At 43.9% G+C, this 22581-nt stretch overlaps 1 protein-coding gene across 3 annotated transcripts; it reads left to right on the forward strand.

Moving 5' to 3' along the window:
• The first annotated feature begins 322 nt into the window (after window positions 1-322).
• On the forward strand, window positions 323-22467 carry nek1 (NIMA related kinase 1). Of its 3 annotated transcripts, XR_002873127.1 has the most exons (37): window positions 323-431; window positions 717-865; window positions 968-1064; window positions 2406-2503; window positions 2601-2684; window positions 2761-2828; window positions 2902-2988; window positions 3334-3388; window positions 4559-4759; window positions 4845-4917; window positions 6585-6697; window positions 6826-6891; window positions 7050-7109; window positions 7182-7229; window positions 9882-9962; window positions 10034-10194; window positions 10262-10384; window positions 10461-10563; window positions 11801-11887; window positions 12621-12704; window positions 12770-12847; window positions 12958-13053; window positions 13130-13276; window positions 13347-13394; window positions 13464-13677; window positions 13758-13877; window positions 13960-14136; window positions 14680-14763; window positions 14999-15089; window positions 15225-15289; window positions 15372-15589; window positions 15886-16043; window positions 16234-16604; window positions 18505-18638; window positions 18721-18853; window positions 21926-22101; window positions 22177-22467. XR_002873127.1 is itself a non-coding variant. In XM_023953888.1 (36 exons), the coding sequence occupies exons 2-36, from the start codon at window positions 749-751 to the stop codon at window positions 21952-21954; spliced, it is 3969 nt and encodes a 1322-aa protein (XP_023809656.1). In that variant the 5' UTR covers window positions 323-431; window positions 717-748; the 3' UTR covers window positions 21955-22467. The 3 variants fall into 3 exon arrangements, 2 of the variants coding, with proteins under 2 accessions (XP_023809656.1, XP_023809657.1); XM_023953888.1 differs by having other exon boundaries at window positions 21926-22467; XM_023953889.1 differs by lacking the exon at window positions 11801-11887 and having other exon boundaries at window positions 21926-22467.
• Window positions 22468-22581: the final 114 nt, after the last annotated feature.

The following is a 22581-nucleotide window of genomic DNA, read 5'->3' on the forward strand; positions in this document are numbered from 1 at the left end:
GTCCGTAAACATGTGTTCTGGTTGCTTTTTATCAATTATACATATAACTAAGATTAAATTTGATCTAATTAAAGGGATAAGTATACACTTAAGTGCACAAGAAGTAAATAACGTGGGTCTTTTCAGAAACGGTCTCATAACTGGCTCGTTCGGCGCTTTTCCGGTGTTCTTATTTTTGTCTATTTTGGGCTGCCATACCCAGTTGTTAAGACAAACGTCCACAGCAACAGATCCAGAGAGGAGGGAGGGAGGAAATCCAGAGAGGAGGCGGGAAATTGTCAAGGAAGATGATGAGAGTTAAAATGAACCAATCCCTGAACGGCTTCTTGAAGCTGACCAATCAGAATGCAGGAAGGGGATTGCTGTCAGGGCATATGTGGCTTTAGCACAAACCAGACGTTCGGCAAAATAGCAGCGGAAAAAGACTGATGGTAAGCTCATTTTCAGACGGTTTGTGACTTTGACTAAACTCTTGCTTGTTTAGATGTTTTAGTAAATGTTCTGAGTTGTTATGGGGCTTTTATTTAACGAACCCTTTTCATCTTCGTGGAGCCTCTGGTGAGGTTAGCCATGATCTGGCAGCTGCGTCTCTGTCTGTCCGCATCATCATCACCTGCTTCTCTGCACACTTAGGAAGAAATTCAGTATAATGAGCGAAATTTTGCTCTAAAATCGGAAGCTTTTAAGGCATAGAGTCGTTTCTGATGCCATTTCAGAGCCAGCATGTGGAGCAGGTCATTTCAGTGACATGGACAAGTACGAAAACGTGAAGCAGATCGGGGAGGGCTCCTTTGGGAAGGCCATCCTAGTCAACTCGAAAGAGGATGGACGCCAGTATGTCATTAAGGAGATTGGCATCTCTGGGGTAACCTCCTTTAAAAAGAAGAAGAAGAAGAAGAGTTGATTTCTATTAGCCTTAGCATGTGCTGTAGGCTGACTCTAATGACATCCATGTTGCTTTTGGCAGATGTCAACCAAAGAGAGGCGGGAGTCTCGGAAAGAGGTGTCTGTTCTCGCCAACATGAGTCACCCCAACATTGTCCAGTATAAGGAGTCATTTGAAGGTATGGACAGTTCAGAGATCACCTGATCATCTAAAGAGTCTAAGAGTTCTCGTGCCCTTTCTAGTGATGGAGGACATGTATAAAGAAAATGAAGCTTAAAATTGCATTTCTGAGTGTTTCTTTATTCAAGTCGTTGTGAATCAGGAGCAGATGCATGTGGAATAAGCTTGGGGCTGTGATGTAGCTGCTACAGGTGGCGAGCCACAAGCCCCCTGCTCCGCCCTATTCTGATGCTTGCTCAAAATTAGATCCGTTGAAGTCCCACCTGTGACAGACTGCCGACCTGTCCAGGGTGTCCCCTGCCTTCGCCCACAAGTGGCCGGGATAGGCTCCAGCAGCCCCGTGACCCCGAAAGGGATAAAACGGCAGAAGATGAATACATGAATAAATTCCCACTCCATTCATATTTTGATAAATTTTCAAAGTGTTCCCAGTGGTCTTTCAATTATGATTCTACAGTTTTGAGCCAAAGTCCAAAAATCTTTGTCGTCTTCCAGACAAAAGTTGTGCAGCGAGGTAAGAATTCATTCAAAATTCACCTCTGAGTTGTGGGCGGGACTGTTGGCGTGGAAGTAAGCCTCCGCTGATTTCCCAACAACCCTTTGTTTACACTCTCTCCTGCTACCTTACAGCCCCTCACGCCCCCAACCTAATGTTAGCGGTGCAACAAAAATGGCAGCGAAATCAGATCTGTCCATCTGTCCGGTTCTGATCCAGATTCCAGCTCAGACCAGGAAAACAGAGACGTTCATGGATCTGTTGGTCTGCAGGTGGATGATCAGAATGAAGCAGAGCAGGAAGCTGGTGGCCATTCAGTTTCTACATCACAATAAAAATAAAAGCTTTTTCAAATTTATTTTTTTATTTGCTCCTGATTCATAACGATTTGAAAAGACAAGCAATTCTAATTCTAAATTCTGTAATGTCCTCTATTGTGACAAAAATCTACAAGAACATGCTAAAAACACCAAAAACAGGATTTTCACTGGAGTGGCTCTTTAACGTTTTCCTTGTCTGAGCTGGAATCTGGGCTAAACTGTACGGCTGCATAGCTACGATATTGCTGCCAGTTTTGTTCCACCACTAATGTCATGTCAGGGGTGTGAGGGGCTGTAAGCCATCGGGAGAATGTGTAAACAGATGGATAATGGGAAATGGGGGCAGGTTTAATCCGCACCAGGGGTCCTGGTGAATTTCTAATGAACTCCTGCTGCTCTGCAGAAACTATGTTCTAGAAAACCGAATTTGGCTGAAAACTGCATATTTATAAATAAAAGACGTCTGGGAAAGCTGTGAAAACTTTAGATAACCGGCACAGTGTTGTTGTTTTGTGTTTTCCAGAGGGCGGTTGTTTGTACATTGTAATGGACTACTGTGAGGGCGGAGACCTGTTCAAGAAGATCAACTCTCAGAAAGGAGTGCTTTTCTCTGAAGACCAAGTAAAGCATGATTTGATTCTTTATTTTGATCAAATCAAGCCGTGGTCATCTCTGCCAGGAGCAATGCTGGTGCTGACCTGCTTCTCTCCCCTCAAAGATCTTGGACTGGTTTGTGCAGATTTGTTTGGCGCTCAAACACGTGCATGGTCGCAAGATTCTGCACAGGGACATCAAGTCACAGGTACTGCTTCCCTCATCCAGACCTCATTGTTTTAGCCAAAGCTCTACACTGTTCCCGTTTTTTCATGCGTGTGCAGAACATATTTCTGACCAAAGATGGGACGGTGCAGCTTGGAGACTTTGGGATTGCGAGGGTCCTGAACAGGTACATGTTCTGAACGGTTCTGCACCTACTAGAAACATACTAGACTTAAAGACGGCGCTTCTCTCTGTCATAGCACTGTAGAGCTGGCCAGGACTTGCATTGGAACGCCATATTACTTATCGCCAGAGATTTGTGAAAACAAACCATACAACAACAAAAGGTATGACTGTCTCCTTTTAACAGCAGGAGGTTTCTGTTTGTCCCAGCTGTCCATCATGACATCATGTGGCACAGAGGATGTTTGGCATCAGGTTAATGTCAGAACAGGGTGTCCTCTTTATTGATGAAATCTGATCATGTGCATCAGCATGAAAGAGATATTGATTTTCTGTGTCTGTTTTAGGTTTACATGTAATTTATTTCTTTTCATTTACAATGGGTGTAGTAAACTTAGCAAGTCTCCTTCTATTTGTTTTTCCAGATGAAATGTCCGTTTTTCTCATTGATGACGATGCCCTTGCTCACATTCTCTGCCCCATGTTTATGTTCTCTCATCCTTCCTCAGTGATATCTGGGCTCTCGGCTGTGTCCTGTATGAGATGTGCACCCTGAAGCATGCAGTGAGTACTAAAGCGGTGCATGATGGTCTTTTTGCCCGTGTGCTGAATAGACCTGCACAATTAATTGACAATGTGTTGTCATCGCGATATCCGCTTGTGTGATCCGGGTATTTACAAAAACGGCATAAAATGCGATAAATGCTTACTTTAAGTCAGGGGGTCCATACTTTTTACAGAGAGAGTCAGATTTGATGAGGGCCATTCAGCCTGACGTGCTGTGAACTATTTTAATTACATTAAATGCAAATAAACTAGTAATTTTACTGCATTGGTATACTTTTCATTTTTTCATAAAAAACACAAACGCACCTAAATACGCTTTACCAGAATGACCGTTAATGTGTGAATTTGCCAAATTTATGTTAGCCAACCACAATCAAAAAATCATACACAGTTTTGGGGAAATACTGGGGCTATTATTGATTTTATGATAGGACCCTGTGGGCCATTGGTAATCTAAAGGCAGCCTATGGGCTGGACTTTGGACATGCCTGCCTGAAATGCTCACCCACATACCAAAACATAGCAGCTTGAATTATTTAACAAATCAAATGGAGTCCCTAATTCATTTGACCAATCAGATGGAGCTCCTTTATGCTGGATGCCCATCTCCTTTATAGATGATGAGGATTTGGAGAAAAAGTAAGCTATGTTGACTTTTATCTAACTGAAACGGTTGCAGTGAAACGGAAATGCTGTTGTTTTTTATTCATGTATCAATACTCAATATCACTATGAGTTTAAAAGGAAAAAAATCCAGTATGGAAACATTTGAACAAACTTTTACAGGTTCAACATGACAAAAGTTCAAGTTTCCACTGGAGGCTGAGATTAGGCTGCACAATATACCGCACATTCTTTGACATGGCAATGGATGAGATGCAAAAGACGGTGGAAACTGCCATGAGTGGTTACCTTAAATGTTTACGCGCATGCTGAAAGAATATTACGGCAGCTTGGAGGTATTTAACGAGCCAAACAGAGCCTTTTATGTAAAATGCCCACCTCCTCTGCTTCTTGTTGCTATTTGTTCTTGGATCACATTTCAAACCGTCATGGCAATATGAATCACTAATATCGCAGGTCTGAAGTCTTCCTCTCATTGTGGCGCCCTGGCGGGGGAAGCCTTCACAGTCTGTGTGTGTGTTTGTTTGCTTGTTTTCTGTTTAGTTTGAGGCTGGAAACATGAAGAACTTGGTTCTCAAGATCATCCGGGGCTCGTACCCCCCTGTGTCAGTCCACTACTCCCCAGAGCTGCGCTCCCTCCTGGCTCAGCTGTTCAGGCGAAACCCCCGAGAGAGGCCGTCAGTCAGCAGCATCCTAGAAAAGCCCTTCCTGTCTTGTAGGATAGAGAAGTTTCTCCCCCCACAGGTATGTTTTCTGGTTTCTCAATGCTTTTTATGCGCATGAGTCTGATTAAATATCTGTAAAAACATTTGCTGTCTGTTTATTGCAGATAATTGCTCAGGAATTTCGCCATACTTTTATTCACAAACAGCCTAAAATGGTTGTGGCACAGGTGCCAACAGGTAAACCAACCATTTGCTCCAATCAGAACAATTTCGTTTTAGAGCTTTAGAAGTTCACTGAGAGTCGATGTTTGACAATAATCTACCGTGATGTCATTGGTGGATCATGAGGCTTGTGCCACCTCATGAGTTGACACACAATCGCTTCTCTTATTGCCTAAATGTCCGTATCTGGTGGGACAAATCAATTCAATTCAATTTAATTTAATTTATGTAGCCCAAGATTACAACAACAGTCGTTTCAATGGGCTTCGTAGTCAGTTTTCAGGAGTCGCACATGAAAGATCAGTTTGGTCTGTAATGTTCATTAGAAATATTTCAAATGTGAGAGACGGAATGGAAAAAGAATCCTGGAAATCCCTCTGTTTGATTTTTTTTTTTTTTTTTTTTTTATTTATTTGTATAGAGATGCAAAAATAGAAATATTTACTTCTAACAAACAGGCAAAAAGTCTGTTCTTCCCAGAAATGTGACTTCTGTAAGAAGTTCTACTGTCCTCCACTGATTACCTGAAATAATGTCACCTGTTTGAACTGGTTATCTGTTTAAAAGACACCTGTCCACACTCTTAAACAGTCCGACTGCAACTTTCCACCATGACCAAGACCAGAGAGCTGTCAAAGGACACCAGGGACTAGATTGTAGATCTGGACCAGACTGGAATGAACCAATCTACAATAGTAGGACAAGAGTAATAGCAATTATTAGAAAATGGAAGAAATACAAGATCACTGACATTCTCCCCCCATCTGGAGTTTCATGGATGATCTGACATGGTGGCACAAATGATCTAGAGAACGATGAGGAAACAGTCCAGAACTACACAGACAAACTGTCTAAAGTTCTGCAGAGACCATCTGGATGATCCAGAGGAAGATTTTGACAAGGTCATATGATCAGATGAGACTGAAATTGAACTCTTTGGTAGAAACGCTGCTGACTGTTTTTGGAGGGGGATGAATGCTGAGTTGCATCCAAAAAACATTATATTCACTGTGGCGCATGGGGGTGGAAACAGCATGATATGGGACCGTTTTTTTGCAATGGGGACAGGACGACTGATCTGTATTAAGGAAAGGATGGATGGAACCATGAATGGGGAAGGTTTGGACAGAAACCTCCTTCCATCAGTGAGAACATTGAGGTGGATCTTGCAGCATGACGACGATCCCAAACACATCGCCCAGGCAACACAGGAAAGGTTATGTAAAAAGCTTTTTAAGATTTTGGAGTGTTTTAGCCAGTCTCTGGACCTCAATCCAATAGAGAATCAGTGGAGGGAGTTGAAACTCTGTGTTGCCCAGCAACAGTCGCAAAACATCATAGCTGTAGAGGAGATCTGCGGGGAAGAATGGACCAAAATAGCAGCCACAGTGTAAAATTGGTGAAAAATTACAGAAGATCTTTGAACTCTGTCAATGACAACTAGGGTTACATGAAGTATTTAGGTGAACTTTTATTATAGACCAGATCTTTATTTATACAAATAAATTCTTTAGAAATCAAACAATGTGATTTTTCTGGATTCTTTTTTACATTCTGACTCTCATAGCCGAATTGTTTCTATTAAGAAGATTTCTGACCAAACTCATCTTTTTAGACTGCAGAATTGGTGACGGACAAATACTTTTCCCCCTCTGTACTACGTTTCTTTTTTTATACTGTAGCCCTAAAGATCACCAAACCAGCCTGCAAATACGGAGTGCCTTTAACCGTGAGGAAAGTTACCGATGGAGCCAGAAAGCCCTCAGACAGGAGGGCAGCTCTAAAACACAAACCAGTTTGTATTTTCTTCACTTCTTATGTTTTCAGCTAAATTGCATTTTTCTAGTTTAGTTTCTTCCTGTAAGATAAATGTTTTAAATGTGTCACTCGTGGTTTTTTTTTTTAATTGAATGTGTTGCTTAGGCACCTCTGCCAGCAGCCCACCTGAGAAGAGGGAGTCAGGTGGAGGAGGAGAGGAAAAAGCAGGAGGTACTTTTATCAGAGACTTCCACTCCTGTCTTTCTTTGTCCCTATGACTAGTATTATCAAGGTTCCCCTTCATTTGCTCTTTTTCTGGGTTCATCCCTGACACCAGACTTCCCCTTTCTGTCAGATCAGTGAAGAGGATTTCTTTTGTCTCATTGCAGGAAAACATGAAGAAGAAAAGGATGGAGCTGATGGAGAAGGACAGGAGACAGAGAGAGCAGGTTATTGCACTGTTTTCTTTCAGGAAAGCTTTTCCTAGTTGTTCCAGCCTTTCTGAAAAACGTGTCTTTCAGATGTTCATGCTGAAAGCAGAGCAAATGAAGAGATGTGAAAAAGAAAAGGTGAGCATTTCAGGAGCCATCTGCCTCTTTGTCTGTATTTCAAATGCAGTTGAATGCACTTATTTATTTATTTGGTTCCTATTTCCCCTCACTTGAACAATTACCCATGAACAGCTTAGTTTAACTGGATAAAATATACTTCAGTACATGAAGTTTTAAACCCAAATCCTTCTTGTTTTTTGGGTTGTTTTTTTTACGTGTTAGGTTTCATTCAGAAAGTGTATTCTTGCCTTTTTATCCAAATCCCCCAATGTACTTGTGTATCATGTATAAAAGGGCCTACAGCTCCACGGGGGCAGAAAAGGGCAGATATTAATCCTATTAGACCTGTCACAACCAAACACCGTTGGTAGACTTAAACCAGGGGCGTCCAAACCTTCAGCAGAGAGGGACAGGTGTGATGAGGTAAAATCTATGACAGCCAACCAACCAGGCTGCAGGATTAATGCAAGTAAACTATTGAATAAAAGTATAACTGCAGCCTGAGAGGGAGAAGATGAATGAATAAACCTGGATTTACATCAAGGAAAATAACAAACGGTTCTCTTGATCAGTAGTGCAAAGATCAGAGAAACAAATGTTTCCTCTCGTTGGGCCCTTTAGGTTCTGGAGGTCAAGCAGCTCTTTGTTCACGTTTGTGTCATTGTCTACTCCTCTCAAAGATCAGTAACTGAGAGGTGTCTAATGAAAAACTCTCCTTCCATTTCACATGAACTGTCTTTAATTCTCCGGACCACAGAGTTACAAGGCAGGCAAACTCCTATAACTCTCGCTTCTTCTTAGGACAAATGTTCTGCAGCACGTTCATCTGACAGTCATAAATTCATCGTTAGTGAAAGGTTTGCAGTGCTTGGCAGTCGATGTTTTACCTCGTAGCTCTTCTTTTGTGGTGCTTTCATTGGACTCACGGGTCCTTGTGGAAATCCAAAAATTAAAAGCCACTTTCCAGTTCATATTCTGCTCTGTTCAGTCTCGGTTCAAAATGGCCACAGTCTTTTGGGATTGGAGGTAAACACAGTTGTTTCATATTTCAAGCAAATAAACACTCCAATTTCCACGTGTCCTTGGACCACGCATGCCGCCGGCTCAGGCAGTAGAGCAGGTTGTCCAATAACTAGGGTTGGGCGATGTCCCTTAAATTGGCCGTTGACGATGTTTGCTGTCAACCATCGGGATGGACGATGACATCGTGGGGGGGGGGGGGGGGGGTATTTTTTACATTTTTCGTTCTTATATAACTGCTATTCGTTTTTTGCTTTTTTCATTTTATTTCCCTACTGATGACTAATCCGCGATGATCCAGTATAAACTGAGGGAGGTGACTTTAACAAAAAAAGTAACAAACAAAATAGAAGAGAAGTAGTCCGCTCCCGCACTTCCGGGGGAGTGCGGACTTACAGCTTTGTGTTTGATGGGAAGGGGGGGGGGGGGGGGGTACATGAGCGGTATGTGTGGGAGATTTAAGACTGCGATCCGTCCCGCAGCTCTAGGGGTACAAGCAACCGAACTCAGAACCGGGTCTAAAAGTGTGTGTCTGTGCACAGCTCGGATCGTCAGCACACACAGTGGTTTGAGCTTCAAAGCAGAAATGTCGCTCAGTCCTTAAAAAACATTTAAACAATCACGCGGATTTGTGTTTCCAGTCGTGTCCCGACTAAATAAAGGCTGATGTTATTCTTACATGTTTACGTGCAGCCAGCAAGCAGAACCACCCAAAGCTAATGTTGTTAGCCCGTGTTAGCATACTGCTAATCCTGGCTTCGTTCAGAAAAAGAACTGACCACACGGATTAAAATTCAAATGATGAGCGAACAGGTGTTTCATAATAACCGTAACATTATTAAAAGCACGTTTAGAAGATCATCTCGTATTTTACCGAGCTGACATGTCAATGTATATAGCCGCTCGGCGCTGTTTAACAATGTTTTGTATTGAACTGTTACATACAATAAAGTTTGAAAAAAAAAGCCGCTCGGCGGAGTTTATATCCTTCCGTTTTTCAAACCCTACTGCGCATGTGCGAATGGTTTATTCCGATGGAAAGTGTGACCTTAGTGAACGTTTTTATATTCTGAAAACATTTTTCTGGGCCCATGTACACGGTTGGATTCTAATCCAACCATTGATCCCATCAAGATATTTTGTACATGTAACCGCGGCTTATGGTGTCGACGCGCAACGTGGCGGGGGCATGGCATCACGATGGTGGTCTCTCCATCGGGATGTCAGTCACCCATCACGATGGACGATAATATCGTCCATCGGCACAACCCTACCAATAACCAAAGGGTTGGCGGTTCAATTCCTGCTCCCCCCATTTAACTGTCGTTGTGTCCTTGGGGGACACTTCATCCTCCAGTGCAGCTCCAGTGCAGTGTGAATGTGTACGAATGTCGGAGGGGCCGTAGGCGCCAACTGGCAGCCACGCCTCTGTGGCTAACGTTAGTGGTTCAATAAAAATGGCCCCAGGGCAGCTGAGGCTACATCAGTAGTTACCCTCACCAGGTATGAATGAATAATGGACACATTGGAAGCGCAGATAAAATCCAATCCATTATTATTATTTGACCCGTGGGCTGGACTTTGGACGTGCCGGATTTAACTATAAGCTCTAGAGAAAACTGATGAAATCCTGCCTGTGATTTCCCTCAGATCACCAGAATAAATCAAGCCAGAGAACAAGGCTGGAAGCACATCCTGACTTCAAGTGGAGGCAGCAGCCCAGAGAGAAAGGTAGTTCCACCCTTCAGATGTGTTTCTTTTCAGACTAAAGCTGGTCACTGCTGACAAGCTTTTGTATTCAGTGTTTTGTGAGAGCTGTGAAGCGGGCTGCTGGGGCTGCCTCTCCTGCTCCCGCCTCCAGCAAGAGCCCCCCCGAACAAAGCCACCCTGCCTTGGACCAAACGGCCAAACCCCAGCATAAAGATGCCAGCTGGCTCTCTGCGGGACCGCGCAGTCCCCTCCGGTATGACCGCGTCCTTTAATGGGAAACATCACAGAACTCTTAGTGTCGGGTCTCTGCTGTGTTTCAGAGGTGAACCGGCTGCAGCAGGTCCGGTTCTGCCCAGCACCTCTTCCAGGCGCTTCAACCACAGTGCAATCAAGAGGGAGCTTCAGAGGCTGCAGTGCGTCTCCAAACACGTGCACATTAGCCGGTGAGTGGATCAGTCCACGACGGATCTGAAGGAAACTGGAGAAGACGAGCTGCTGTAATGTGGGGTAATGTTTCAGGCAGCGGGGTCAGATGGCGGCTGAGCGAGCCTTTCAGGTTGAAGAGTTCTTGCAGAGGAAGCGGGAGGCCATGCTCAACAAAGTCCGTGCTGAGGGCCAGCTGGTGAGAGGCTCTGCTTTCTCTGCACTCACTCCAAAACGCCCTTCTGTTCAAAGCGCTGGAGCGGCTAGCGCTCCTGCAGGACTAAAGCAAAGACCAACAGTTGTGTTACAGATTGTAAATCTACACTCATGAAAAAGCTAATATTGTAAAATGAATACTGAATCAAGGAGCTGAGAAAAGCCGTCTCGTCTGTTTGGGTTCAGCTCTAATGGGAAAACCAAGTCTTTTCTGAGCCATAAGGCATCTTATCATGAAGCTCTGCCCAACTGTCTGCTGTTTCTCCTTTTACCTCTGCAAGTCTTAACCCACTCTTTCAGTTATGTAAAATCAGCAAAAACAGGTTATGCATCTAGAATTTTTGATGATTTGCTTGGTTTAACATGTGAAGCATCAGTTCAGCCATATTTTTGAACATGCAGAGGCAAACACAGGCAGCTACACCTGTACGGTCATTATCTGGAACTAATGCAGTTTATCCAGACCGAGGATAGAAATGGTAAATGTTTACATAACCATATGCATATATCTAGACAGGGAACACATGAAATACTGAACAGGTAGAAAAAAACATTTGTCCTGAGCTCCAGGCTTGTTTTTGGGTCAATTTTGGTCTGCCACAAAAACACACATACATTATGTGTGTTTGTGTGTTTTTTGTGTGGGTGTACTCTTAGCTCAGCCTGGAGTCCAGGACAAATGATTTTACCTGATTTGAGATTGGGTAATAAAATAAAATGACTGAATAGTTCATCAAGTTGTACTTTATCCCGCGGTCCGGAGGTAGTAGCGTTAAGGGTCATGCCCAAGGGCCTTCACTGGGTGATGTTAATTGCTTGCCATTAATTCGGCCATTTGATCATTTGATTCGTTCATCTCCAGGAATCAAACCCTGGTTTCCTGCGTGGTAGTCTTTCACCTTACCAACCGAACTGCTATAAAATACCAGTTTGGGGATGTTCTTTATGAGGAATGAACATTATAATACACTATAAAATCTTCTATCCAAATCACGTAGTTTTAGCTAACGTTAACGCTAACTGCCATTCTTTATAAATCTGCTGCATTATAATTAATGAGACATGCTAAAATGTAATCAGCCCAAACAAGAAAAGGCTTTTGATTCAGCATGTACTCACATTAGCTTTGGGGAGCTTCACTCATATGTGGCCCCAGCTTGTGACTTTGGTGGCAGCTGGATTCAAGTTTCTAAAATCTGGTTAAATTAAACGATAAACAGGGAGCGCATCAAAACCTGGCTGCGATCAATGGAAGCCGGTCCAGTGGAGTTGGATGCAGGCGACCTAAAGTCAACAAGGAGGAGGAGGTAGGAGTGCAGAGATGCCCAGACTCAGTCTCACTCACCGCATGTCTGGCTTTGCAAACCTCATCTGTCTGCTATGCCCACAGGTAGATCCACCGGTGTCACGCTCTCCACTTGTGAAATGTTCCCAGTAACCATCATTCCAGTTATTTTTTTCCCCTTAAAGCCCCACTCAGATTGTCTTTTTGTGGGTGGGACTGTAGACGCAGAGCAATCCCACCCCTCTTCCTGTCACCCAAAAGTGAGAACTTTCTGTTGACATGCTCTCCTGCTAGCTTACAGCCCCTCACACCTCCAAGCTAACATTGGTGGTGCAACAGAAATGGCAGCAATATCAGATCTGTCCCTCCGTCCAGTTCTGATCCAGATTCCAGCTCAGACCAGGAAAACACAGACGTTCATGGATCTGTTGGTCTGCATCAGAATGGAGCAGAGCAGGGAGCTCGTGGCCCTCCAAGCATATTTTCTACACCCATGAAACAACATTTTTTTCTGATCCTGATTCACAGCGATTTAAATAAACACTCAGAAATGCAGTTTTGCATGTTAAAAACACAACTTCACTGAGTGGGGCTTTAACTATTCGAATATAATTTGACCTTTGTTTCTTTCATTTGTGTTTTTGTTTAATCCCTCTGAATGGTTTTAGCGTGCTAACTGAGCTTTGCATGCATTTGTCCTTTCATCTTCTTTCTTTTTCTCTCTGAGTTTGTCGTATTTGCGCTTCTGTTCTCAGGAATACCTGACCAGACTTCGGCAGATCCGCTTGCAGAACTTCAACGAGCGTCAGCAGATCAAAGCTCGACTCCGAGGAGAGAAGGTAAATTCCCTCATTAGAACGGGTTGGCGGGGGCTCTGAAGTTTGACCACTGATGCCCTTTTCAGTATGACAGCGATGGCTCAGATAGCCAAGAGGCCAACGAGGAGGCGGAGCTTAGGAGAAAGAAGATAGAAGCTTTAAAAGTGAGTCTGCAAGAACATCAGATTGTAATCTTCTGGCTTGTTATATAACCCTGGTCACACATGGTCTGTTGGACTCCTTTTCCATCTCGTCGTACTTGTGTGCGCGTCAGGCCCAGGCGAACGCCCGAGCCGCCGTACTGAAAGAGCAGCTGGAGAAGAAGAGGCAAGAAGCACACGAGAGAGAAAAGAGAGCCTGGGAGGACCATGTAAGCCTCCATTCTTCTGTCAATAGACATGCAAAGCCTGGATGTCCCTCTTAAAGCACAAATTGGGTTGTGAAAGCTTGCATCCAAAGGGTTGAAGGAGGGCCTGGCAGGAGGAGGTGCAGCCGTCTCATCCACCTCTGACTCCGAGGCTCCAGCCCCGCCTGCATCCAACCCATCCAGCCCAGCTATCTCTATGACAGCCGCCCTGAAGAACATTGGAGCGGTCGGTGTTTCCCATCTGACTTGAACTGTTTGGTTTGACAGCTGTAGCAGGTCAACGTGTGCTTTTACAGATCACCTCCCCAAAGGAAACCATCAGTGACCCGGCTGCAGCAATCCAGGTTCGTTTCTATGCTTTTCCCCACAAGCCGCCTGCCTGAAGTGAAGATGACAGCTTTTTCATTCAACAGAGCCAGAAAACGCTGATTCTGCAAAGACTCAACCAAAACCTGAAGCCCCAGAGCCCGGGGGGGGGGTCTGCTCCAGCCCCTTCAGAACCAGGCCCAGCCGTCCAGCAGAACCCGCCCTCCTCAAACGGAGACCGCAGGAAGTGGGAGGCGGCCGAGCTCCCTGTACTTCCTTTATCTGAACAAACGTCAAAGGAGACGTGTCCTGCAGTACAAGGTAAGTTCAGGCTCCATGACAAACAGCTTCTTTCTTCTTCACAAAAGAACATGATTCCCTCTCCAACATTCCCGGTTCAGCCTCCTCTCCAGAAGACAGACCTGCTCCTGGTGGGGACCGGAGGAGGTGGGACGCCGGTCTTCCTCTGGTCGTTCCTGCAGCTCAGCAGACCTTGGAGGAGACGTGCTTTACACTCATTGGTCAGGCTCTTCTCTCGTCACGGCTCCTCTAAAGTCTGCAGCTGCAGAGACTCTCATCTGTGCTTCCTGTGTGCTGAGACAGATCACACTGTGGGGGATGTCATACAGATGGGGGGGCTGCTGGAAGATGTTCCCAGGGAGGAGTGGGGGGCCAGTCCAGTGGGGCAGGTGCTGACAGTGCTTCAGGAGGCGGAGCCTCAACCCCTCAGCCAGCAGATGGCGTCTTCCACCATGAATGAGGATGGGCCGTCTGGCTGTGGTTGGTTGAGTTTTGTTTTTTACTGCACTGTTCTCTCGTTTATCGCGGGGGTGCGTTCCATTAATGTCCCGCAAAAGAGGAAATATACAAAGTAGGACTACAGACGTTAAAGGCAGTAAAACTCCTCACTGCACATGTTATACACTTCTCTCAGACAGACATGAACACTCTCAAAGTCCAGGATTATAGAATGAAAACAAAGATCTGATCACGATGGAAGGTTTGTGTATTCCTGGCAAACTGCTGCGTCTCTGTACAGGAGACATGGCGTGGAAGAAACTGATTAACAAGAACAACAGCCAATCAGAAAACAAATGTAATATAAAAATTTGAATTGGATGATACTTTATTAATCCCACAGTGTGCCAAGATGTGCTGAATCTGCAAAAGGGCAAGATCCCGAAAGATGAGCCGCAATATATCAAGGAAACAGTATTTCAAAAACGTAAAGGTCGACTCGCTTCGATCTTTGAAAGGAAGGATTATTGAGCTACACTTTTCTGACATACTTGACAGATGTTTGTTTTGTCTGATGATCCTCAGATAAGCCTGACCCGGCTGAAGAATTAACGTCTTCTGAGGACCAGAGCGTGGCTGAAGAAACCCCCAACCTCCATGAGTCTCAGGGTCAGAACGGTTCTAAGATCATCAGTAAAATCATTTGAATGACCCACCCAGGAGAATCCTGTTCCTGGTGTTTTTAACATGCTCCTGCAGGACTTTTCTCAGGATGTAGGACACCTAAAATAAAATAAAGCTCCAAATTGTATTTCTAAATATTTCTTTATTCAAATAGTTGTGAATCAGGAGCAGAGTGGGACAATAACATGGAAGCAGTCTAACGCACTCCCCATTCCTCCAGGTCCAGTCGACCTGGAGTGTGTGGTTCTGGAGGAGGGTCCTAAACCGGCGTCCTCTTCTCCTGTTGATGTGCAGCAAGCATGGCAGCACAGGTGAACATTGGGGCTTCTTTCCATTTGAAGCCACTTGCTGCTTTGATATGAACTTGTGACTTTTACAACAGCAACAAAGTTGATGATCTCAGCAGAAAACCAAAGAGTTTTAACTGAACTCGGATTCCCCTTTAGGCCGCTTGATGCTGTTTCAAGGCCCACCGACATGATGGAGACAGAGAAAACCCCCGAACCGTCTGGTGAGATGAAGCAGAGCCGTGCCATCTTCTCTCTCTGTCGTTGTAATCTTCATGAAATCCTCCCCTCCTCTGCTCACCGTAGCTTCACTGCAGCAGGAGGAGCCTCTGTTCGTGAAGTTCTGCTCCCCGGTCCACCGACGCACTGCCGCCTTAGCAGTCCTCTCTCCTCAGTCCTCCATGGACGAGTCCTCCTCCTCGCTGGCCTCTCGCTCCCGATCCGTGTCCCCCCTGCGCTCCAAGCAGCAGAACGCCCTCCTCATTGGTCTGTCCACTGGCATGTTCGATGCCAACAACCCCAAGGTGATGAGGGGCGCTTTGAACGTGTTAAACAGCACAGGGACACCCTCAGCAAGTCCCTGCTGGGGGGGCACTCGTGCATTATTGTCTTCATAATGGATAACTTCAGGAGCTTCAGTCATGTTAACACTGACTTCTGTCAAACTTTGGCTGAGTTAAACTTTTTAAAATCCCACATGTTCTCATTTAGAGTGAAAAAGGGTCTAAGTGAGAAACGGGTTTTTTTCTAAGAAATATTGTTTAGAAACCAGTCACTCTGACTGAAACATGACTGAGGCGTGTCTTCTTGACGTGCTCAGATGCTGCGGACGTGTTCTCTGCCAGACCTCGGCCGACTCTTCAGCCCTCAGCGGGAGGGGGCTGCGACCAGCACGGCGGATGCTGTCCCGGAAAACAACCTGGAGCTTGAAGACTTGGAGGATGCGGCTAAAGAGGAGGAGCAGTCAGAAGCTGAAGAGTGAGGCATCTCCAGACGATGAAACACCTGATGTTGTTCAGTTATTTACATTTACAAAGCAAGGGCTCACTTCAAACATGAATGACATTTAGAAAGAATGACTTTAAAAACACTAGCATTGAAAAGCTCAGTCTGTGTTTGAAGCTTGTGTTGTTGAAAGCTGAGTGATGAGGTGGGCTCTGCTCTGTAGCGCGTATGAAGACGAGGACCTGCAGGACATCCGGGCCTCCATGGAGAGGCTGCTGCAGGAAGAGGCGGAAGAGGCGGTCATGGCTGCTGGAGACCTGAACGGAAACCCAGCAGGAGACGCCGAGCAGGAGCTTTTTAGCAGGCAGCCTCCAGAGATGCATCCCAACAATCAGATGGCTGTAGATGATGAGGAGGAGGATGACGATGATGATGAAGAAGGGGATGATGATGATGAGGAAGAGGCGGACGAGGAGGATGAGGAATGCTCTAATGGCAGTCCTGGTGATGAGGAGGCAGGAGAGTTGCTGTCTAACGGAATGGGAGAAGAGCGCTGCAGAAATAACAAGCAGCTGAATGAAGAGTGGCATTCAGGTAGGAGGCTTCACTTTAAGACTCATGAAGCTGCTTCATCCCACTTCTCTGAGGACAAACATCTATGGATGGACTGAGATGTGTGGTACAGTGCAGGGGTGGACTGATTTGTTTGTACTTTTTGGCGTTTTCTATGTGGCTGTTTTGGCTCAGGGACAGCCGTGCCTCTGTCTCCAGCGTGTCCCGCCCGTGACCTCCTCTGATTGGTTCTGCAAACCACACACTCAGTCCTCTGCATGTCACGACTAGAGCTGTTAACGTGTCAATAACGCGTTCACAAATGTTTTTTAACGCTTGTTTAAAAATGAATGTTTGTCCTCAAAGGGCTGCCCTGCCCCCCCCCCCCCATGCTCACCCCCAACATGAAGGGGGCTTCAAAAGTTATTGCCAGCCAGTGCGAATGAGAAAAGATGCCATCTTTGGAAGGAAGGAGCTTCAGACTTCCCCAGACCGTCTTCAAACTCAACTGTGTGTCCTGAACCCTCGTTGGCTTCAGGACATGAACTCTATGAATCTAGAATCAGGGGGCGGAGCTTCCAGCAGGAAGTGGAAGTTATGAGGATGTATATCAGACATTGGGATGTCCTCCCACATACGCCATAGGCACAAGCTCCTCCCCACGTCATCGTCGACATCGACGGACTGCTAAAGAAGAAGAAGATCAGACATTGTGAACATACATATCTGTAATTCATTCTATTTGACTTCCAGCTCTAAAAAAAGGTCGTCACCACTGCAGCCTTCCCTTTTAGACTCACAAGTGGTTCATTGTAGGGTTTTGTACGGTGGCCCTGAAGGGCAAATCACATCATTAAATCACTCAATGCTAAAACAAATGAAAGATCACAACAACAAGTTGAAAGAACAAAAAAGAAGTGATAAGAAAATATTTTAGAAATCAAAACAATATTCCAAAAAAAAGGGTTCCAAATAAATAAATAAATAAAAAATCACAATTTAACAAAAATGAAACAAAATGTAAAATGAAACATTTTGGAAAGCAAAAGTAATTTCTAGAAATGAAGATGAAATGTTAAAAATGTAACGTATGAGAAACTGGATCAGGTGGGTATCAGGGGACGTCACTGATTGGATGATGATGTTTGTTCACCTTTTTGGCGGGAAGTTCTTTGTCATGGCGATATCTTCCATCAGAGGAGATTTCTTTAAGCTTCTGGCCACGCCCACTGCACACGTTTGCTGATTGTTTAATCAGCTGTTTGCCAGTTCAGGTAAAACCTTCTTCTGCGTTCCCTCGTCTTCACAAATGCCATCATCCTTTTTGGGTTGCTTACTTTGTTTCATTTTTTAACATTTCATTATGATTTCTAGAAATGACTTTTGTTTTTAGAAATCGTTTTTATGTTTCTGTAAATTTGTGTTGATTTCCAAAATGTGATGTTATTTTTTTATAATCATTTGTTTTACATTTTTAATTGTCCTTGTGATCTTTAACCTGTTTTGGTGTTGAGTGATTTATGTGATTGGCACTTCAGGGCCACCGTAGTTTGTTCCCGATGCTTTCTTAGTGCAGTCGTAACAGAAGCAAGACATTTCGGGGAGTTGAAGGCCTGGATTTCAGTGAGGGTGGAGACTCCTCAGAAGGACATGAGCAGGTTTTCCCGCCTCTGCGTATGCGGCGGATACCTCGGCTCGTGTTCCTGATGGGGTGGGACGCGCTGTGCACAGCATTGCCCCACAGTTTGAACAGGCCCATCATGGCAGAGTTTACAGTTTGGGAACTGTGTGGTCTCAGAGTCGTTCTCGACCTGTAAAATGATCATGTAAACATGTTTGTTTGGGAAAACTAAAGGTCGCTCATGTAATCTGATTACCCAGAGTCCTACCCTCTTAACTCTGAGCCAGTGGTTTACGGATGGGATTTTCTGCTCCACTATAGATGGCAGTGAGGAGGACCAGGGGGGGGCGTCTGAGCATCACGACAGCATCTTCAGTCGGCTGGAAGAGCTGCGCTTCGACCTGGAGCAGCAGATGGGTTTTGAGAAGTTCATTGAAGCCTACAATAAGATCAAGGTTGGGAATTATTCATGACCTTCCTGTAATATGTTGATTTGATGCCAAGCGACTCAACAGACGCCTTTTTTCTTTCTCCAAGGCTATTCATGAGGATGAAGATGAAAATATAGAGCTGGGCTCCAGTTTGGTTTTGAGCATACTTGGAACAAAGCACCAGCATCTGTACCCCAACATCCTCCACCTAGTGATGGCAGACGGTGCTTACCAGGAAGGTGAGTGTGTGTTTGCTTCCCAAAACGCTGCAGATCAGTCCAAAATCCCACTTTTTGTTTGGATCTTTCATCGGTTAGCTGACGATCTTTGGGTCTGTTTCCTCTGATGTCTTGTTTCTTCACATGTAACCCTTGGTCTATCCTAGGCACTTTAATATGGGGAGTCGGGTCATCTAGACCCACTAGACCAGGGGTCACCAACCTTTTTGAGACTGAGGGCTATTTCATGGGCACTTAGTGGTATGAGGTGCCCCCCCCCCCCACACACACAAATACAATTTGAGGACGTCCTTGTGTGTGCCCTATTTTTATTTGCTCATTTTACACAAAAACATGCATGAATTTCCTAGACTCGTACTAGAGGGGGGGTCAAACTCTGTTGCAGAGGGGGCCTAAATCCAAAAGACTCTTTAGGTTGCGGGCCAAACAAGATAAACATTTATTGAACACACTTTTAAACCTTTAACACTTTAACTTAATTTTAACTTTTTAAACATAAATGTGAATAAAAACAGACAAGAATATTAATCCAGAATAATAAATATATTCTATCAAAATTATGCAAATATGAACAAACAAAGCCAGGAAATATTAATAATTAGAAATAATAAATCAAATTATTCTGTTTTCTTTGCTCTTTTGTCATTTTCTTAGAGCTGAACTCCTGACATCATTTTTAGCACTAAGTTCATTTCTGCTTGGTGTGTGATGTTCTGTGTGTGTCTCTGGTCCTGTGTGTGTTTTTGTGAAACGTATCAGAGGGATTTGATTATTTAAAAACTTGTTATTGTGAAAATCATGTTTAGGTCTCATAAAACATTAAAAACTAAATCACAGAACTCATCACTGGGATTACTCCAAAAATATTTGGCATTTTCCTAATTTTGTGCAACATCAACATCCTTAATACTTTCATAAACAAATGATCTATAGTTTATTTATGGTCTAGAAAAGTGCAGCTGTTTCCCAGCCTACATTACCTGCTGTCTTTATTTATACGTTACTATCACCAACTAAACAACCGTATTAAAAATGTCCGCAATAGTTAGAGAAGAAGGACATTATTAGAATGAGCTGAGTCATTTAAGCCACGTCATGATCCAGGTGTTGCGCAATGGTCACCATGCGCTGTTTTACCTCACAACCTGCACCCACTACCCCTCCTCTTCTCCTCCTCACACACACTCACCTCTTTCTCAAAGGTGGGAGCGCCGATTTGCAAGTTTCAGGCCGTTCCATACTCTGCCATGTATTTCATGATAGCAGAACTAAAGTTACACAATTACTAATAGCAAGCACTGAATCAACACCCTCTAATATCCAGGCCGGTACCGTTGCGCCCAAGTCTTAATTCACTATCCTCTTACTTAGTAGTGGCCCCACTGTACATGTCCAGACCTGCCACCCGTGCCCCATGCTAAGCCCAACCCCGGTTTGTTGAGAACGCCAGTCACATAAGTTAGTGGACAATCATATCTGTCCGTTTTTTTTAACACACCCACCACCAGCCAAACAGCCTTAAGCTCACTTCTGCTCACAGCTCCCTCACTTATGGTGAGCGATTTAACACAACCAAGATTCCCCACTTCCCATGAGTTTTAAAAGCTGAAGGCGGGGCTAGCTCCCAGATCGCCACAATAGACTTATTTCCTATATGAGCAGTGCTATTTTTGGAGCATTCCCGTTAAATGATATTTACCTTGCCAATCATTTTTTACATTCTCGCTTTAACTGGGACAGTGGTCTTTGTGTCTTTTGTGGAAATGACCTAGAAACTGTGGAACATCTTTTCTTTGAAGTTTTTCATGTAAAAGAGTTTTGGTCTTCTTTTCATAATTGGCTCAAATCCAAAAACATCATCATTAACCCTTTAAATTGGAATACAATTAAAATTCGATTACAATTAATTCACAAAAATCTGGACTTTCTGATTAATGCACTGATTGTAATATCAAAGAATTTTATTCAAACTTGTAAATTCTTAAAGGTGAAACCTCACATTAATGGATTACTAAACCGTCTCAACCTATTCTCTAAATCTTTACATTACATGAATCATAAGAATGCCCAAACATTATGTAATTTATTTGATCTATTTCAACTTTTGTAATAGACCCTTATTTTCATTGATTATTTTTTTAAGTTACATTTGTTTTCATATGTTTTTTTGTCTACATTTATCTCAGAATTGATATTGTTGACATTGACGTACACGCCATAATTGTTTGATTATTGTTAATTATTGCTTCAATTTAAAAAAAAAAAAAAAAGAAAGGGTGCACTCCCTGCGGGCTCCACAAGGGGTGCGCCCACGAGCACAGGGTTGGCGACCCCTGCACTAGACAGAGCTCTGAACCTTTTTTCTTCAATGATTTGTGATCTTCACTGGTGTCCATGGATTACATGAAATCTTTCCACCTTTATCCACCTTTGTCATGGTAGGGAGAACACGTCAATGGAAGGGGGGGGTCAACTGGACCCCATAAGATAGCACAAGGGATAAAGACCCACTCAGATGAAAGTGCTGCTCTTGTAGCCATTTTGGAGGACATGCTTAGGGAAAATTAAGCATATTCTTTCTTTATTCAAATACTCAGGAGCAGATGAAAAAGGTTTGTAGTGTGACGTAGAAAATACTCTGGGTGGTCCTCAAACTCTCCGCTCTGCTCCATTCTGATCATCCACTGTCAGACCAACAGATCCATGAAGGTCTCTGTTTTCCTGGTCTGAGCTGGAATCTGGATCAGAACTGGACGGATGGATAGCTCCAATTCTGCTCGCTATATTTGTTGCACCACTTTTGTCAGCTTGGGGGTGTGAGGGGCTGTAAGCTAGCAGGAGAGAGTGTAAACAAAGGGATGATGAATATTTTGTTTTTCTCCAACAAAATAGGGATTTACCAAAACGCTCTCGTCCTTTGACTGCAGTAAATATGTGTTTAGGTTTTGTGTAAAAATGATTCAGAAATGCACTCTCTAAAACTTTCTGTATTTGATCTGTTTTTAAAGTTACCCGAGTTTAGCAGAAGGTTTCCATCAGGGGAGAGAACGTTCTGGATGTTCTGTCTTTCAGACAACGATGAAGAATGTTTTGGAGAGTGAAGCTGCTCGCCGCTGTGGACGCCTCATGTCTTCCTACCAGTCTGTCCAGAGGGATCTATGCATGACATGTGGCAGCCTCACACTTGCATGATGTTCACTGCACTTCCACAGACTGTGTTTGACTTCAGGACGAGCACCGTTTCCCTGGTAACCCTAGTTTATTTGTAGCGTCTGGGACGGTCTGGTGAGGGCCGTGTTCATGTCCCGTTTTTCTGTGCTTAGGGTTTGGTTTTATGACACGCTCAGTCATTCACAGAGAAACCTCCCCATACAAGAACCAGGATCTACTCAAAAACCAAGGAACCTCCTTTTGTTACCAGAGTTTTCACCAGACCAGGGCTGAGATTGACTGACTGCATTTTTCACATTTTTACTGTTTCTGTAGCAGAGTGTGAGCCCAGCTGATTCAATCAATATTTCTTTGAATAGATGCTGCCAAGATTTCTTATTTATTTTAAATTCAGGATTGTAAACATTTGTATGGAATAAAGAAATAAAGAAAAATTGAAGGTATTTTTGTTTTGGTTTTGGGTAAACTTGTGTATTGATGGAGTTGACACCAGAATCTTCACTTCAAAGTTATAAATAAGCTTTGAATGTAATTTCTGAGAATATTTTTTAAAGTGA

The sequence above is a fragment of the Oryzias latipes genome, chromosome 4, assembly GCF_002234675.1.
Source record: "Oryzias latipes chromosome 4, ASM223467v1".
In the NCBI taxonomy this organism is placed as follows: domain Eukaryota; kingdom Metazoa; phylum Chordata; class Actinopteri; order Beloniformes; family Adrianichthyidae; genus Oryzias; species Oryzias latipes.

Excerpts from the sequence above, each read along its gene's own strand:
- nek1 (XM_023953888.1), top strand. The coding sequence starts at position 749 with ATGGACAAGTACGAAAACGTGAAGCAGATCGGGGAGGGCTCCTTTGGG. Across the intron at positions 6,698-6,825 it reads CAGCTCTAAAACACAAACCA|GCACCTCTGCCAGCAGCCCA; the intron begins GTTTGTATTTTC and ends TGTGTTGCTTAG. Across the intron at positions 13,277-13,346 it reads CCCTGAAGAACATTGGAGCG|ATCACCTCCCCAAAGGAAAC; the intron begins GTCGGTGTTTCC and ends GTGCTTTTACAG.